We start from the raw sequence: 19,235 nt of genomic DNA, 5'->3' as shown, positions 1-19,235 counted from the left end.
GCGGGGTTCTCCACCCAGTTGATCAACGGCCTCGCAGAGGTCCTCTTGAGAGGAGAGTGAAAGCGGGATAATGGGGCCCTTCCGGATGAACTTGCGGTCAAATGTTGCAGCTATGCCGCAGGTCCACAAGGCCTCTCACAACAAAGGCTGCTGCGTCTGTTGGTGTCCGTGCGGAATTCAGAACGCCCAATAAACTAGGCGGATTGTTCCGACGGGTCAACGGGGAGGGTCTTGTAGGGGAGATGGTGTCCCTCTACATGAGTCCTGACCGGCGGTGATGGAATGTCCCAACGGGCAGATGTTCGGGCCCTCACGCTAGGACGGCGCCGGTAGAACTGAGGAGCGGGTGCTCCAGGCGCGTGTCCATCTTCGTCGTTGTCCACGGTCCGCCACATCACTCCCCCCGTCAGACGCGGAGCTGCGATAAAACAGAAGAGAACTACGACTTCCTGAAGGAGGACTGCGTGGATGGCGTACATGGTTTTACAGGTTGAGGCGCGGCACACGCGGCGAAGCATCACAGGTCGTGTTCAACGGGAACGACGATGCGTTAGCTCGAGAAGAGCGGGGCCAATTAATATGTAATCAACCACATATTAATGGAGGAACAGTCTTTAATGATATTATCCTGCCAAGGCAGAAAATCCAAGTACAGCTGGAATCAAAACCGCGAATCACGTACGTGTGTTCGAAACCTTTTCAGTTTTTTTTCTCTTTTCTTCGCTTCTTCTCTTCCTGACAATAGACTTCAGTTGCTAGTAAGCGCTTCGGTTGTCTGCATCTTGTCCCGTTCTTGCGCTGCTTCCTCGTGTTAAATTTCCAGTCAAATCTATGTCCCTTCAAAGCATTCGAATATTCCGAAACCTGCATTCGTAAACACAAAAACGCATCGAGAGGGAACAAAGCGAGTGCTGCTTCACATGAAGATCTTTGATGCGAATTCCGAGTCGAATATGCAGGGTGTTTGCTCTAACGTGTCCAGAAAATATATTTAAAGCGAGCGATAAAAGAAAAGCGAGTGGTACTTTTCTGTTACCTGTGTGAAACAGGTACTGCTTCACTAGTAGCACCTGTTTCTTAGTCAAGTAGCTGAAAAGTGGCGCTCGTTTCTCTTTTATCGCTCGCTTTAAATAAAATTTCTGGACACGTTAGAGCAAACACCCTGTAGAATTGCATGTTTGAATTTTCGGCGAAAGCGCGCTGCCTTCAAAACATTCGAATGTTTCCTTTATGGGAGGAGCCGAATTTGTCGTCTGACGAATTCAATCTCTCCCTATTATTTTTTTCGACAACATCAACATCGAATGTTTCCGAAGCTACCTGTACCAGGAACCGTAGTGACAATTAAAAAATGTGATGGAAAGACGTTATGTACGAAGCAAAACGTCGGAAAGTATTTAAAATTTTGCAGAAACCCATTCTCGCGCATCAGGTCGGGAGCAGAATGGAAGAATGTTTCAAGTGTTTGCTGTATTTTGGCTTATTCGTGTGAATTAACGAAGCTAGAATATCTTACCATTTCCTGGTAGTAGAAATGCATTACCTACACGAAACTGAAACGGATTGGATAGCAAGTTTGCATTATTGGAAGGAGGGACAGATAGGCCACGACAAACATGAATCGTGGTATTTATAGTTTGCCCCAGCAACTGCGCAAGGTGCTAGGTAGCCCGTGTGTGGGGGGTCGTCGAGAGTGAGAGAAAACCAACAGCACCTAGATACAGAAAGCCTGCTTACCCGTCGACGTGACGTAACAACTAAGAGTCAGCCAATGGGGATCGTGTTTTCAACTGCCGTAGCCAATCACGAACGTGCTTTCGGCGGTCGTAGTCGAACCACAAGCATCGTCTGCGAGTAGTGATTCAACGTCCCCGCGTACTAAATGGGAAAACTTTAAGATAATGCGCAAAACGGTTCAATATATTTCTCAAGACGGATTTTCTGGAAAGCGCGTTGCACTTTGGGTCCCCAGATTCAAGTCTACAGGTTCTACAATCATTTGCGTGTTCTTGAATTTGCAGAAGGACGAATCGCAGTAGCAGACGAATTCTGACGTCCACGTAGCGAAGGAGGGAGAGGAGGCAGCCTTCTGTATCTAGGTAGCGTACTCGGCAGCGATTGGCCAAAGAGAACGCTGGGTCACCTCGATAGGTATCCATACCGTGATGGGCTCCTATCAAGCAGTGTTGACCTCGGTTGGTGATTTTGGCAGATTCCCACCACCTCTCGAATTGGTGGAAAGAGAGCAACCTCCCTGTTAACTGGATGTTCCACTCGTCAGAAAACAGCCTTTATGACACATTTGAAAAGATCCCATCTTGTCGTCAGCGGCATCATGGGAACGCAAATAGCATGTTTCACAATTTGTTTCTGCAGCTTCCTAACAATATCAAGTGCAAAGAGTTGTTTTTTTTAGTGCTCAGCAACCTATGTTTTTATTCTCTCTCTTGCAGGCTGACGAGGGAAAAGAAAAGGTTCTTGCAATAAAGCTCAAAATGACCTGAATGAATTCCTCGACTTGAAATTCCGCAACTTAGTAACACACTGTGGCGACTCACGTGTCAGCACAGTCTATCCCTTACAAAAATGGCTGTTGACCTTTTGTTCCCATTCTACAGAACTTAGTCAATAGAGAGCACAGACATTCAGTAGACTTTCTATTACCCTTGTGTTTACCTAACATATTGATTTTGTTGACTTATGGAACTTTAAGTCTTGTTGACAATTATTCACAGGAAGGTAACAGGTCTTTCTGTAGACTCTCAATATACTTTACACAAATTTCGTGTGACCTTCATGTGTATGTCTTGTTATATGTGATCTCAATTTCTCTGTTGACTTTGTTGTGACTCAGCTATCAATGAGTCGGCGTCAGCCACGAAACTACCTTCGTTTTTTAAAAGTCTTTGCGACCGTTACGTGAGGCACTCGGTATATTCTTAATCGAGGAAGATACATGATTTACTGAAAACGCCATCCTCGTGTGATGTGAAGACTTTTTGTGGACTTTCGGTGAGTGAATTGTTGAATCTGTTGAATTTCTCCGTTCTATTGTTCACTCAACCGCAACACGCATAAAATACACGAAATGAAGTACTACAACAAAACTATATATGTATCTATTTTATTCCGAAAATGCATACCTTGAAAGTGGTATCCAGTGTCGTCACAATCATACAAAACATCCCGCGCACACAGTAGCGAAGTATTCCACACGTACGCATGCTTTATGCCATACAGTGTCGCGTCGCACAATAGACAGTCAATGACAGGTTGCGGTCTGAGTTCTTCCGGTGACCCACGATAACGGTGGACTTAAAAATTCACTGAATTTCGGCGAAAGCGATGTCTCTGAAGCGCTGGAGAGAAATGTGTCTGAATAGGGCGTTCAATCGCAAATTAGTAATGTTCAAACACAAGTGAGTAAAACCGAGTAGAATGGTCATAGAAACAACAAATTTGGTTCACAATCAACAGCAGCCACGAACTGATACTTGTACACTTACCTGACGGGACGCAAAACTGCTGCCGCCGCTCGAAACATACAAAACCCTACAGCACAAGTCATGGTATGAATATAAGTGAAGCTTGATGACACACGACACTTCTATCACACACCTTATCTCTTACGACGCAAAATCATATCCTCCTTTGTTCTGTAATTGACGAGCGAACGCTGAAAGCCTGAGACAATTGAAACATGTTGCAACCGTCCCAACAACGACATTCCGATGATGCTAATGGCGATGACTATCTCGTGATGAGGCGAGGGCGAGGCACGGAGGCGCAGAATCAAAATGTGCAGCAAACCTGTCGCATGCGCATGATCCTCATGTGGTCGTATAAGTTGGAAATATATTGTGTACTGAACTGAAGTATAAATAATAGAGGAACCGTCTTTTCAAAGCCATCGAAAATGTATTTTGTGTTTTAAAAATGTAGTTAAACGGTGGCAAAGTTGCGTTCAAGCTGCTACATTTAATTATAAGGTCAGATCCAAATACCGCTTTGTTTAGAGAGCCGATAGCACGGACCGCTCCACCTCCCAGGAGTGGTGTACACCACACATGGTTTTTTACAACACACCCAGAAATTGCTGATATTACCCAGCTTGTCTCGTAATGAATAGAGCAGTATGCCTGTATGTATACATATATCCCCCACCCCCTATGGGATGCTCGGTGCCCCCTTGAGGTCGACCTCTGTGGACATTACTGTCCGATAATTATTCATAATATTCATAATATTAATTCATAATACGGGATTCATCTATGTAAAAAAAAACGGTTGAAATAAGTACTTGCTACATAGGCGCATAGAAAGTCCACATACTGTCAACAGCGACATCTATATACCTTGTCCACAGAAGGTACACAAGGTAGTTCAAGAGATTGTAAAAATGATGTCAATAGCGATTCCTGTTGACTTGATCAGCAAGAAGTCAAAGTCAACACACTGTCAAGACAGGAAACAAGAAGTCCACAAGAAGTCTGCAGAAAGGAAAAATCCATTTTCATATGGGAAAGTAGTTTGAATGTGGACGCATGCGTTCCTGCTCGGAACACGGGTGAAGAAAACTCTATTAATGTCTAGGTTACAAGACTGAAAGTTTACGGATTGCAAAATTTATTGTTACAATTAACTCAGGAACGTTTGCCTGATTCATCAAAGGCTACGGCCTGTTTTCTAAGGCACGAAGATGTATCGTATGATGGATGAAGGGAATTGCCTCAGGACGAGTAACGGTGATATTTCGAACAGAGACTGTTCTTCTTTTGGGCTAACATGGTATTTAAAGGTGCTGTTAAAGGTTCATGGGAATTGTGGGTCAACAGCCCGGGGGGAAGGAAGGCTTTTACGGCCGAAGTGAATGGCCGCTTTGTTAGAGTGTGGAGGGGATTATGTGAATCTTGGCTCCAGGCCGGTTACAGAAATGCCAAGTCAACGAACAACGGGACAACAGGCAGGAATGGGCGACCATTCCGAAAGATAAGGAGGTTAGTGGTTACGTGGGCAAATTTTCAGAGCAAGCCAACTGTTTTCTTTTTTTTTTTGTAACATGTACAGGGTGTTTGCTGTAGCGTGTCCATGAATTATACAAAAAATCTAGACATTGTACAAGGATGCCGCTTGGTGCATTGGTCTTTGCGGCAGTTTCGCCAGCAGGGAAGACGGATTTTGTCAAATTTCAACTGCAATAAATTGAATTTTTAAAATTGATCTCGCTGATTTACCAAGTCAATCTCACGTTTTTCCAACGGAAATGGAAAGCGCATGTTGAATTTACCCCGAAACATCACTGAAGGCGTCCAGCACCACAGCGCGAACACATGAAAAAATATGCAAAACGCGCCGTTTTGGGACGGGCAAGTCGCCGGGCGCGCGTATTTCAACGCTATGCCCGCTATTAGTGCCGTCGTTCAAGGTTAAGAAGCGATACGCGTGGAGCGACAGAAAGCGTCAGGTGAAAATGAAGGGGTGACCTTATGAGAGGCAGTAAATTTTGTGAGGCGGGGGAATGTCAAGGGGGCCGAGCAACGACGACCCGCATAGCGCTGAAATACTCGCGCCCGGCGACTTGCGGGTCCCAAAACGCGCTTTTTGCATATTTTTCATGTGCTCCTGCTGTGGTGCTGGACGCCTTCAGTTATGTTTCGGGGTAAATCGCATATGTGCTTTCCATTTCCGTTGGGAAAACGTGAGGTTGACTTGGCAAATTAGCGTGATCAATTTTAAAAATTCAATTTATTGCAGTTAAAATTTGACAAAATCAGTCTTCCCTAGTGGCAAAAGTGCCGCAAAGACCAATGCAGCGAGCGGCATCCGTGTTACGTACAACGTCTATATTTTTTATATAATTCAGGGACACGTTACAGCAAACACCCTTTATATTATACCACATATTATACACACATACAGGGTGTTTCAAAAAACGTGTCATTCGGACTTAACAAGAAAACGGGGCGACGGAAAAATACGGGGTAAACGGCACTTGTGTGGTAACTGAATTTGCCATCTTGCAAAAATATTTTCATTTGATTTTAATTAAAATAAATCGAATTTCTTTAATTGAACTTCAAAATTTCCCAAGTCAACCTAACGTTTTTTTTACAGAATTTGAGAGCCCGTGGCGAACTTAGTCAGACCCACCAAGAAATCCGCTCGATATTGCAAATGGAACAGCCCAAAAAATTCCCGAAATTGAGGCTGCAAAGTTTCGGGTATTAAACGGCGCACCAAATCAGACGCAAAGATTCGTGGAGAGGAGGACATGCTCCTGCCCCCATGAAAGATAGAAGGTCGAAAAAACACAGGGCGGGAAAAAAGAGGCGGAATCATTTTTGTTTGCCGCTTATCAACGTATGGTGGAATGTCACCTGCATTGTTATCTGCGCGTCTTGTGCTGCACGCCGGTCCGGCGATAAACTGTTCTAGCTTCATGGGGGCAGGAGCATATCCTGCCCTCCGCGCATTTTTGCGACTGATTTGGTGCGCTGTTGCATACCCGAAACTCTGAAGCCTCAATTTCGGGACTTTTTTTTGGCAGTTCCATTTGCAATATCGAGCGGATTTCTTGGTGGATCTGACTAAGTTTGCTACGGGCTCTCTAATTCTGTAAAACAAACGTTAGGTTGACTTGGGAAATTTTGAAGTTCAATTAAAGAAATTCGATTTATTTTAATTAAAATCAAATGAAAATATTTTTGCAGATGGCAAATTCAGTTGCCACACAAGTGCCGTTTACCCCGTATTTTTCCGTCGCCCCGTTTTTTTACGAAGTCCGAATGACACGTTTTTTGAAACGCCCTGTATATATACACAGTTGTGGCATGCAATGAAGTAGTGGCCATTCAGAACATAACAGTGTCGATAGATGTTAAAGGGGATAGAATAGTAGTAGGAAAAAGGTCTGGGCGTATTTTATTTGTGAAGCGGTTCTAAGGTGCCTCGTGATTTGTTAATACCGAAAGGGTGAAGGGCGATGAACTTGTACATAAGATAAGACTCCTTGTCACGTCTGTCAATTGTGGATCTGAACCCGGTTTCTAGAATATATAGTTTAATGTTGTCAAAATTGGCAGGAGTGTTAAGGCGTTCAGCGACTGCTTTGAGGAGTTTGTTTCAGGTGTCTGTTCTGAGTCCGGTGAGGCGGTTGTTCATTTGTTCGCCTATTTCACCAATGTATTGGATAGAGCAGTCGCTGCATTCAATGCAGTATATGACATTAGAGCTTGTGCATGTGAATGCGTCGTTAACAGAGTGGGTGTAATTGTTCGCTGTGCTTTTGATGGAGTTAGCGTGTTGAATGTGCTCGCAAGTTTTGCAGCGCGGGAGGTTGCAGGGGTGTGTTCCATTGTACTGGGTGTTCTTTTTTTTTGTTTTTGTTTTCTTGCGTTAACAAAGGAGTTTCCTAGGGTTTTTGCGCGTCGGTACGTTAGCTGTATTAAATGGGTGAACATACTCCTGAGCCCGTCATTGCTTTAGAGAAGGGGCTCGTGTTTCCTAGAATGGCTTTGTTGTTTGGAAGTGCGTTGGAATATTTTGCGATGAAGCTTCTTTGGCTCGTGTCAGAATCTTTTCGGTGTTCCAAAACATCGTTTCGATTCAGTGTGAGTGCCTTGCGATGGAATTCGGTTAGAAGGGAGTCTGGGTAGTCTCCTTGGGCAAGCGTGCTACAGAGTTCGTCGAGCTTCTCAGTATAATCTGTGTCGTTTGAACGAACTCTGCGCAGTCTGACACTCTGCCCATTAGGAATGCCAACCTTACAGTGGTGCGGGTGGTGACTGTTCAAGTGACGGTATCGTTGTTTGTCACTTGGCTTTTTGCACAGGGTTTTGGTGAGGTTGCCGTTGCCTAGCTATATTGTGGTGCCGAGAAAGTTGATTGGGTGAGTTAAGTGTTGTGATGTGAACCTTATAGTGCTGTGCGCGGTGTTTAGTAGATCTGCGAACTTTTGAATTTCGTGTTCCCCGTGTTCCCATATTATACGTATATCAGCGATGTATCGAAGGTACATAGTGGGTTATAGTCGTTGTTGTACCCGCTACCAAACCTTAGTAACGAAATACCGCTGCCCGCTACTGCATCGAAAAGTAACGCAATACTAGCGTCGGTACAAATTTGTAAAAGTAACCAGATACAATTACCGCTACCAAAAAGAGTAACGTAAATACAAAGACGGTACTTATCCGTTACTGTAGCCTTCTCTGTGCAATACCTTACTTTAGACATGTCGTTGTCGAATGAATCTAAAGACTGTGCAATATTTAAGTTCGCTCATATAGCTGGCATGCAGTATAAAATATACCACTACATACAGCCAATATATATTATTTCACATTGATCTTGACCTTGAGATGGTACGCATCTAGGACGTAATTTGATGCACATGACGCATATGTGAATTTCATAATTTTCCCGTCAGGATGTTTGAAGCGCGAGACGATTTTCCTGCTTTGATAGCATTTTGTCGGATCCGCGGATCCCAACCGCGTACTCTTCCGTCTGCTTCCTGTCGACGGATTGATCACTGTGATCAAGTGGCGCAGCTGCCATGATAAGCGACCACACATCGAGTAATCAATAAGTGGCTACCATGAGGTGAAAACATCACACGAATGGCATAATGTTTGCTCTCGCCAGGGCCAACGCTGTGCTCTGGGCATACTGCACCAAAGCTTAGGTCTCACAGAAATTATTATTATTATTATGATTATTTATTAATACATCAAGGGGCCATTAGGCCATTACTTAGGAGTCAATGAGGAGTTAAGGAGTTACTTACAAATTAGGAGTTAATGTTGTTGCCTAGCCGCTGCTTCACTTCTTCCAGCCACACGACGGCTTTCCTTACGAAGCGTTTGACTATTCGAAAATATACGTTTAATACGCTTTTCCCGGGAGTTTGAGTTCCTCAGAGAGAGTCTACCCGTGTGAGATCCCCTCCGTAATGAAACATTGAGAGAGAGAAAAATATCATCCCTGAACATGTCAAATACTGTCAGAAATCAATTGCTTTTAGCAGGGGTTCCAAAACTGTGGGGCGCGACCCACGAACTAAAAGAAAAAATGTGCCCGCTATTCTGCGTTACCAGGAAGACCGTGGCAGAAGAGACGGGGTTTTCTCATAAATGCGTTTGCATGTGGGATGCACGACGTTTTCGATGCGTCACACAGCCTCGCTTTCACGCCTGCCTTCACTTGTGCACGAGGGTCACAATTTACGTCGCAAAACAAGACGACAAACACTACGAAGTGAACAGGGCAAACTCCCTTTACTCTTGTTTTCTTAGGCTCTATTGCATGTAATGATCAATGTACTCCCACCTCATACAATAGCGTTATTGAACATGGGAGATAAGTGTTTCTTAACTGAGACATTACGTCTACTAAAATGCGGGGACAATTTTGAGTAAGAGAGCAAAGCCGGAGGGCTTCGGTGTAGGACCTCTCTATGCAGCACTAGTGGCAACAATTTGTGCCAGTTCTCTCAACAGCAGTAGTACATCCTGTTTCCTTTCAAAGGAAACTCCTTTCCATTCAGACCGAACTCATGATATCCTTCTAATGTGTAACCGTCTACAATAATAATGGGACACGTAGGAAACGGAAGTAGACCACGCTTTGCACAAATTGTTTCCGAAACCCTTTGAAAGGAAATCGATGCCGTTAATCTTTCAACAGCGTTCGCCATTTGACGAGGACTTCCCGGCTGTGATTTGCCTAGTCCGCGCGTCGTACTACATTCTCATAAAGGAAGAAATCTTCTATTGAAAAGAAATGTAATGAAGGATCGTTAGAGGTTATCAAAATACTTAAAATAAATTAAGTGCGTTCAACAGAACTAGGGGAGGGACCAATATTTACGGTCTATTATTAATGGCGACACCATCGAAACGCGTGTTAGGGGGAACTTAACTATATCGTCCGCTTTGTGTTGAGGCAGGGACCCAGCCTTGTTGAGAAATAAAATGGTGACCTTTATGTCCTGCAGACGACGGAGCAGTGGATCGTACATGCTGGACCATGTTCCATTTACGCGTTCAAAGGAAAGAACGATATACATATGTTCGAAGGAAGAAGTCGGCACATAGGTGAGCTATAATGGGAAATGGGTCTACATGACTGACCAAACATACTGTTAATGATTAGAAATAAAATGCATCAACGAGCAACCACGAGATTTTAAGCGTAGAAAACCCAGCGAACCGGTAAGGGAATGTAGAGGAAAGTGCCTGAGTATGTTTACACAAACAGAAGATCATTCTCTCTTCGAACAGCCTATCGGCGTCCACTTCCCTTCACACCAGATTTTGCTTTAGGAACAACGCCTCGGACAATGTTCTGGTGTGAGAAAAAAATACAGTGTTGTTAGTTTTAACACGTCTTTGAGAATAGGTAACAAGTAGCCACTAAATATATGAATCCTGGCAGGTGACAACGATTAGCATTTTTATAATTGGAACGAACTCGTGATTATTTCGCTTGGTCGAACTCAAATACCCGCGACCTCAATTACTGTAATCCAAAGTGACTCTAACTGGACAACTTAAAATGAACAGGGTCAATGGCTCTACCTGCGGCAGCCATGGCTGAATTTATCTGCATGAATATTTCGCACGTGATATCTTGGGTATTGAAGATTCTTATGCTTATTACTGGCAAGAAATCAGTTAACAAAAATTGGTAGTCTCGCAAATAAGTGACTCCTCTATATTGGCAGGAATACGATTGACTGTACATTCGATCGCAGTGCCATTGAAGTGACAAGTTTGGCGCACTTTAGGGTCACACAGATCAAAACTTGATAGCTCAGAACTAGTGACTCTGTTGTGCTTGAGATACCAAATACCACCGTGGCGGCTATACGAAGAAATGTATTTCTATGCACGTTGGATATATTTTGTATTGCCAACTGTATGACGACACAAGCGCAATGCTTGCCCACATCGCATCTAAAAAATATATTCGAGTGGAATTCCAATAAAGGCTGAACCGCATGGCACGAAAAACTAACCGAAGTCTGCCCGAACCGAAATCGGGACAGAACCTTTTTCGGCGCATGACCGCCTGCTACCGAACTGGAGTCGAAGTTCCCAAGGTTTCTGAACATGGGTAACATGAGAGAACTGATGTTCTGAGGCTGGAACAACAGAGAAGGGACATCTCCTTTCAGACTTCCAGCTCAATTAGATAATCCCTGTATTCATAGAAGGAACAGTTTGTTGCTATGGTCCCCCTTCCCCCTTCTGGTTTTTCGGCTGCCCACAGTTCCGATTTCGGCGGAGATATCTCGGACCGAAGCTTTAGTCGCCGAAAATAGTTCGGCACCGACTTGGTTTCGGAAAGAATTCGAACGTTTTTCGGTCCATGCGGTTCACGCTGAACGGTTTTTTTCATTGCTCACTGAAGCCATTGCAGTTGTTCTGGACGACGAGGCGTACGATGGACTACTTATCCAAGAAGTGTGTCTTATCGGGACCTTGTTGTGCTATCCCGATGAGATTCGCGTTCAACGAAATCACTGAAGATTTCAACAGAGTCCAAATAAGGTCTATGTTTTCTGCCAAAATGTGCTGGATGAGAAGGGAGTGGTCATAGAAGAGGTGCCTTGGTCAAAGGAAAAGCAATCCAGCGACCGGTGGAGAAGAACTTTAGGGCGAGACATTTCCAACAGAGACTCATCTTCTTCTGACTTGTTCAAAGCCAGATGTTTTCTCAGAAACTTTTCGCGAAAGACATTAGTATGAAGGTAATGATGTAAGGAAAAGCTAAAAATGACTTTGAGTGATAATGTTCCACGGAAAAGATATACCTCTGTTGCGGAGTAATTGAGCAAGAACGTACTGAATGGAGTTAAATGCCTGGAAAAGCGATCAGGTTAATACGTGTGGTCCATTCATGAAAAAGAGTTGATGAGCTGATGTCAGAAGCTTTTCAGGTGCGCCTAAAAAGATGTTTGTATAGTTTGGGAGGAATGCGGAAACTCAAAGTTGCCCCCTAAACTTTGAAAGTTCGTACACTTGATAGCTCTACTTCTAAAAGTCGGACAACAGCAAACGTGTGTCAAATTGAATATTTAAGCATCTGTTCGTCTACGTGGTCACCTTCCTCGTGTAGTGCAGAGAAATAACAACGATGAGCGCATATGGGGTTGCAGTTATGAATGCTGGTTCTTCACTATTTCATATTTTTCTTTTTTCCCGCGGCGGTCTTTAGTGTCCTTAATATAAGCGGGGACGTGCAGCATTGTGTTCTATTAAATGATGCATAACTCGGGATATATTTTGTATAGCGCAGATAATGGTCGGTGTTTTATATGATTTTTGGCCAGTTTTTACAATGAGCCAATACAATCTATTAGATGCCACAATATGAGGCTTTATTCATTTTTTTCTTTGTATATGCATCCATCCATTCGAGGCTTCTGGTGATGTTACATAAACCGGCGTAGTGTTAACAAGAGTATACAGTATATGAGTTGATCCTCTCTAACCAATCAAATCACTGCACGCGTACTTGCTCCCGGATGTGTCGGGGGGTTTATAAACGACAGCCACGCTGACAGAAACAGTAGTCGTCTGCGAAACTTCTGCACTCCTGACCAAATAGTAAGCCACATTCTGCCCCTGTCCACATACCCAGTGCTACTTGACTACTACTACTGTACTTTACTGACTGTTACGGCCATCTAAAAAGTACAGTGTGTCCCGATCTTAGAGTTGCTCTATTTTCTGCGATCTTTACATATCTATCGATGGTCAAATTTGGAACTAAGGACTTCTCTTCTGGTTTAACGTGAGTGGCTATAAATGCTGGGGGTACTATTCCGAGCAGCGCCACCGATAGTGTCGATAGAGGAGTACCCATGGAAGTGATGCCTGACACTTTTGGTATTCCCATGTCGCCTGTAAGGATGACGCGCTCGGGATAGTTCAACTTGGATGCAGAGTTTAGACGCCGCGCTCTCAGCCAATTGCGCAGCAGGACGACAATGACGTCGAATGCCGCTGCCTTTAGAAGCAGACGACAGATTAACGCGTTAACTATGGAGCAAAAGTCTGCCGCTTCTCGGCCAACGCATGCATGACCAGACAGTTCATGATCGAGCACCGCAATTTATGGATGGACATTTTGTAGCCGTCCTACACGCTATCATACAGGCAAAAGAAGTGGACAGAATTAGCCGCGATATTGAAATCTGTTAAGACAGTTGCCAAGTAAGTTTCAGTAAATCTCTGTGTATGGTGGTGATTATTGGGGGTGAAGGAAAGACGGGTCTGCGAAGATGCGCAATGAACAAAATAAAGAAAAAGAAAAGGTGTTCCTTCACGAATGTTTTGCGGACGATCTACCGAACGGATTTTTGTTCTGAAAACGGCTTCGATATCAGGTATCAGGTCACCGTAAGGAACAGATGTTCTCATTGGGATAACTTCGTAGCTTTTATAATTAAAAAGTTAATTAACGATTTTTAGGTAATTAGTCATTTGACGGTTGAGCAACATATGGCTAAGAACGTCCGCCGGGCCAGAGATGACAGAAGTGAAAACGGCATGTCTCTAGCCCTTATAGTTTTTAAATGAAAAATATGTCTAGAAAAAACACCCTGTACAATGTAACGCAGAATTTGCATTGCTAAGCTTATTGTCACAAAATAGACGATGAAAGCAAATAGACAAGAACACTATGCAGGTGTATCAATCACCGTGTTTACTAATGCGTTAGCATTAGGAGTGTCAAACTGGCAAAAAGCTGTGTGTAAGTGTGTCTGTGTGTCGGTATAAGTGGACATGTAAAGGGGATATAAGAGAGCAAGTGCAAATAGAGGTTCTGGTTCTTTTATTCACTAGTTACGTGAAAATCAATAGGAAATAAGACTGTGAGGGCATGCCCTGTAATACAGTCTTTGCACACTGAACAAAAACTAGCTACTTTGTGGGGAGAATTGTTTTCGGCGGAGCGTGTACGCTATCAATTCAAAAGAGGCTAGCACATGTCAGCACAGAAAGAATAGGGAAATACAGAACTATGAAAGACAGCAATTAGACATATAACAAAGCAGCTTCAAAATGACAGCAAAGTTTATAGAGCAAATTTAAAGGGAAAAGAAATGAGTTTGGGAACATGTACACTAACAAATTCAAAAGGGGCTAGCACATGTCATTACAGAGCTATGTCGATCCTTATACACAACAATTAGACATAACAAAGCAACTTCAAAATGGCAGCAGAGTTTATATAGAAAATTTACTACATAAAGCTATTACGTGTATTCAAGAAAGAGCGTAACTCCGATTTAAATTGCATAGCAGAGGACAGAAGTCTCATTTCAGACGAGGTAAATTATTTGCAATTGAAATAGTCGAAGGTAATTGAGAGGTAAGAGTAATTGCAGGTAATTAGAGGTAATTAAAGGCAATTAAACCAAGAAAGTTGAGTTTAAGGGCTATGAATGTAAGATATACTATGTAAGTAAGAGAAATATTAAATGCAATAAATTTTACAGAAGGTAACTACAGGTTACCGGAGGTAGTTATATGTACTTAAAAGTAATGAACATCAATTAGAGGGGAATTGAGAGTAATTAAAGCAAGTAAACGTAACTAAAGGGAATTAAATGAAATTCAAGATTACCTCATGTAACCTGCGGTCACCTTCGGTAATTAAAGGGTAATTACAGGGTAATTGAAAGTAATTTAGGTTAATCAGAGGTTCATTAAATTGACTTACATATAGTAATTGAAAGTGTAGAACCGGAAGTCAGGTATAGACGGGTAGTGGACAACCGGAAGTCGAGTTTAGACCGGAAGTGGATACCCGGAAGTCAAGTATGGACCGGAAAAGACACTGAATGATAACGCATTTCTCTCGCATTTACCGCTAAATCGCCGCTGATTTTTTTTCATCCTCGATCATTCATTTCATAATCAATCATCGTATTTTTGAGAATCTGCTACACTTCTCAAAAACTACGTTACGTTACGTTACATTTTCTTGCTTCCAAACATAAGTTTAACTTGGATATTACACGGCTACGCTGACCGCGGTTGAAGTTCGTATGATAGAATACACACTCAGTTTATCCCACGACGAACGCAAAGTGTAGTATAAGACCCGCCTTTGCTGTATCCGCCTAGCCGTGTCTCAGCGACGTTGGCGTCAAGGCAGGGCTCAGCTCCTCACACATGTCCCAAGCTGCTGCCTTGGTAAGCTGAAAAAGCTTCACGAAAGCCGTTCCCACTTAATTCAAACGCGCGATCTAAACGTGGGAGCCGACCGTTGCAGTGTTGGTAGGAGGCACGCGAAGTGACCTGCAGTCACCTCAACATGACCACATGGAACGATTTTTGAGCGCGATCGTCGCACCAAGGACGACGAGGTGGCTTGTCGTGTCCCGCACCACAAGCCGCAACAACAACGCGATGTCGAGCACACAGTGCCGAGACGAGCGAGTCGTATGCCTGCTGACACGACGTTGATATACAGGCACAAAACAATTACATATGATGACATGTGGCGCACCCCGCAATACAAAAGCACACCTTGTACCGACCAGAAGTAGGGGTGTATTCAATAGTGACAAAAGAGGAAAAAAAAACATGCGTGTAGGTGGCATATGGTCACCATGACTGCGCAACACACTTCGGGATTTTTTTTTTCCGTTTCATGCGCTCTTTATCGTGTGCTTTGTGCTCTAGATTCCAGTGTCGCACCGGACGACAACGACGGAAATCTGGCAGGTCGGTCGCTCGCGACGTCGCGCGGGTAACAAAGAGAGCGACATCGCTGGTACGTCGCGCTACAAGAGCAAAATCGCGCTACAAAATCGCGCTAGTTGTCGCTGGTTTAGCCAACGACAGCGCCGAGGCTGTCGTTCGCTCCAGCGACACCTTCGCGTACGGGTAACGCGTTTGGAGCGCAGGATATATCAAATTCTTTAAAATCTAAAAAAAAAAAAACACGACGACACGAACAGTGAGTTTCAGTGTTTGTGTTATCGTGTTACATTAGCAAATTCTCACTGCCAGCGTTAGGTCCGTCACATAGCACGTGTGCTCTGTCCCAAACCGCTACCGACACGGATATGAATAGGGACCTTGGGGTGAACGCTTTAAAGGGAACGCTCACTCCTTCAACCTGTTGAAAGATACGTTGTGGCAGGGGTATTTCACTCCAAACAACTGTCCTGTAAGGACGTCCGACTGAAATCGTTGTATATTTAATGTTATCTGTATGTTTCCGTGGGAGCCTGCAGCGGGGTAAGGTCCACAGGGAAGAGAAAACTGAAGAACTTCTCATCCACTTTTCTGAGTTGGTGGAAAATAAAAGCCAACAGCTTGCCGCGAATCCGCTGCTGATCCCTGGACTAGCCTGTCCAGGAGATATGTGGGAACGCCTTCGTAACTTCCTGTGCCAATGACGCTTCTCAGGATGCATACGTGACAAATGTCAAGGTCATATAAACAATACATGGTTTTTGGCAATCTTCACAGTATGAATGATAAGATGGCACAGAGGCAGGCTAGCTGCTGGATTGAGTGATATGAATTCAAGATGAAGCTTGACCATGCGGGGGGGGGGGGGGTTGTAAAGCTACAGTACGTGGGGAGGTTGTTCTCAGTCATCAGGACCTGCTACTCCGCCCTCAATACCTGTGGCTGAAGCCATTGAAACACGTACGTCACTTGGACACTTGTGTGTCACAGTGAAAGTGCCACAATCGCAAAGGGTCGCAGTCAACGCAGTTAGAGATGAGAAACCCAGCCCATGTCTGTCAGAGGGCTGACGCTATTACAGGGTGTCCCAGCTAAATGCGAACAGATATTATATCACTTTTTTTGAGATCAAGTCAGTTGCAATATATAGAGGCAATGTCCTAATTACCTTTCAACAATTAACTTTTTAATTAGAAAAGCTACCAAGTTGTCCCAATGGGAACATCTGGTCCCTTTGGTCACCTGATACCGTATCCATTTTCAGAACAAAAATCTATTCAATACATCATCCGCAAAAAATTCGTGAAGGAACACAATTTTTTTCTTTATTTTGTTCATTGCGCATCTTCGGAGTCGCATCTTTCCCTCACCCGTAATGTGAGAGGGTGAAAGAGCACACTATCGCCCCTTGTGTCCTGGAAAAAGATTAAAAGAAAACAGAAAATGCAACCCAAGATAAGGGTAGTTCCGATAGCGTCACTTGTGTTCCTTCGCCCTCTCACATTGGGAGTGGAGGCATAAACGCGAGTCAAGCGCCAGTCAAGTGCATAAACCAACCTCGCTACGCGGGAATCTTCTTTTGACCACTTCTAAGATTCTGCATAGCTGACCTGTTTCCCTAAGCCACTTTGGTGACTTTCCTTCTCTCGTTGCACAGTTTTCGTTGTGTGTCATTTGTTAGTTTGAGCTGCTCGGTGTGTGTCTTTTGTCACTCCGTGTTCGTCGAAGCTATGATGCGACGTGCATAACGTGTGACTGCTACAGATGGGCTGTGTTTTGCACGCTACGTAGTGGGCCTTTACTTGGACTATCTGTTGCAGGAATAAGTTGCACCTTCATTTCTTTACTTTACACTACATAATGATATGATTACGAGAAAACTCTGAAACCAAAGATATTTGGCCGCGGCATTTATTCCCACATGTCTCGTGAGCCGCTGTCTGGTCGCTTAATTATATCTTGCATCCTGCAGTCGCATCCGGCATACCTTATGATACGTAGGGTATTTTTCTAAACATCCACACCTTCTGCGGCACTCTCGACATGGCGGTAGAATTATAAATAAATAAATGCGGGCCTCCTCTGTAGCACCTTTGCTCCCAAGTCAGCGAAGAAACCTTCTTCCAAAAATATGTTTTCTCCTGTGTTCCTGGAATAACGTGTTGTGTGCCCTCGATTTGCAATAATTGAAATAGTGTCCTGTGGAAACAAGAGAGAAACGTTTGTGAACAACCATCTTTTACAGTTCTGGTGATAACAAGCATCTCCATCTTTCTAATATGCACTGTAGCTGACACGGTGAAGAGCATCAACAAATCATGAAGGTCTTTCTCCTTTTACTCCTCGTCGTTGCATGTGAGTATATGTCGACGTGCGTCAAATATGTGGAAATATTTACGATGTTGTAATAACTCTGTTGCAGTGGCTGTAACCGACGCAGGGCTCCCTGCTTCCCCAGTCAGCCGTAGAAGTGCTGAACCGGGTAAGATCATTTTACTCCCACAAAATGCATCCATCTCCGATGAGTATTGTTGTGGTATGCTGAACTGTTTTTAATGAAGAACCTCAGTCGGACGGATTTACTATTGCATGTAATGTTCCTTTTTTTCTGACAGCTATGTACTTCATGTCAGTATTTGTGTTTAAGTTATTCTGATGTTCACTTGGCATTCGCATTAGCATCCACCGGTTTGTTTATTTAGCATATAACGACATGAATTAGGAATTCTGGAGACATAGTCTAGTTTCGTCATTGTATACTGATTGTACTCTGTATGGGGACTGTATTTTCCCGCTTTTTGCCCGAGCCCCACACCTGACCGGTGAAATGAAATGAAGTGAATTGAATAATAATCGATGGAATATGGAAGTAGTGGTCTATCTGCAAGATAAGAACGCACTCAGTTACCCCTTCCCCTCCCCTAAAGACTGTTCCGTTAGCAGTTATCCAGCAGACCTATCAATTCGAAAAATGGAAAACACTCATAACGCACCGTCTGACGTTTTCTTTTATGTGGATTCAAGAATCCCAATGCTGTACGGACATTATCATGTCTTTCCGAGTTGCGTCTCCTGTATCTACATCACGCATACTTGACTTGTACTGGATGTTCCTTTTGGTCGCGTTTTCCTTCATACAATTCTAGACATTCCCGTTCATGCGACGAAGCAGGCAACATCAATCACATCTTTGCTGCGCCAGACGCCTCATCATAGCGCATGTAAAACGATCCACAAAAACTCTCTATTTAGGCAGCACTGTCATATCTCTCCTGCTATGGGGACGCCGTCATATCAGATTAGTGTCAGAAGCCAAGGTTAATGTCCTGGGTATCTTCTGGCCATGAGACCGAGCACACCATGTCAGCCAGTCTGGGGTAGCTGGCCAGTGCCCAATATTAGAAGGAAGTCTGGCCATTAATGGGACCTGCCTCTACCTGAGGCTCCACACACTTTTTGAGGTATCTAGCCAATCACAGGTCAAAATACAGTTGTCTATTATTACATCCATCCAGT

At 43.8% G+C, this 19,235-nt stretch overlaps 2 protein-coding genes across 3 annotated transcripts in view; both read left to right on the top strand.

Moving 5' to 3' along the window:
• The window catches only part of LOC135375389 (carboxypeptidase inhibitor SmCI-like), a 33,305-nt gene extending 30,796 nt beyond the window's left edge, over positions 1–2,509 (top strand). Inside the window, exon 9 of the mRNA XM_064608109.1 lies at positions 2,454–2,509. The gene's annotated coding sequence lies outside the window, so the exon portion shown is untranslated. The remainder of the gene's footprint in view (positions 1–2,453) is intronic.
• Positions 2,510–12,543: 10,034 nt separating this feature from the next.
• The window catches only part of LOC135375390 (thrombin inhibitor hemalin-like), a 30,252-nt gene continuing 23,560 nt past the window's right edge, over positions 12,544–19,235 (top strand). The window contains exons 1-3 of one of the 2 annotated variants that reach the window (XM_064608110.1): positions 12,544–12,611; positions 18,010–18,074; positions 18,142–18,201. In XM_064608110.1, coding sequence (XP_064464180.1) covers positions 18,038–18,074; positions 18,142–18,201 — 97 coding nt within the window. In that variant the 5' untranslated portion in view covers positions 12,544–12,611; positions 18,010–18,037. Of the gene's footprint in view, positions 12,612–17,964; positions 18,075–18,141; positions 18,202–19,235 lie in introns of both variants that reach the window. The other variant, XM_064608111.1, reaches the window with a different exon arrangement.

This window comes from Ornithodoros turicata, unplaced genomic scaffold (genome assembly GCF_037126465.1).
Source record: "Ornithodoros turicata isolate Travis unplaced genomic scaffold, ASM3712646v1 ctg00000858.1, whole genome shotgun sequence".
Classification (NCBI taxonomy): domain Eukaryota; kingdom Metazoa; phylum Arthropoda; class Arachnida; order Ixodida; family Argasidae; genus Ornithodoros; species Ornithodoros turicata.
The sequence above is the reverse complement of the archived record's forward strand: the minus strand, read 5'-3'. Positions and strand labels throughout refer to the sequence as shown.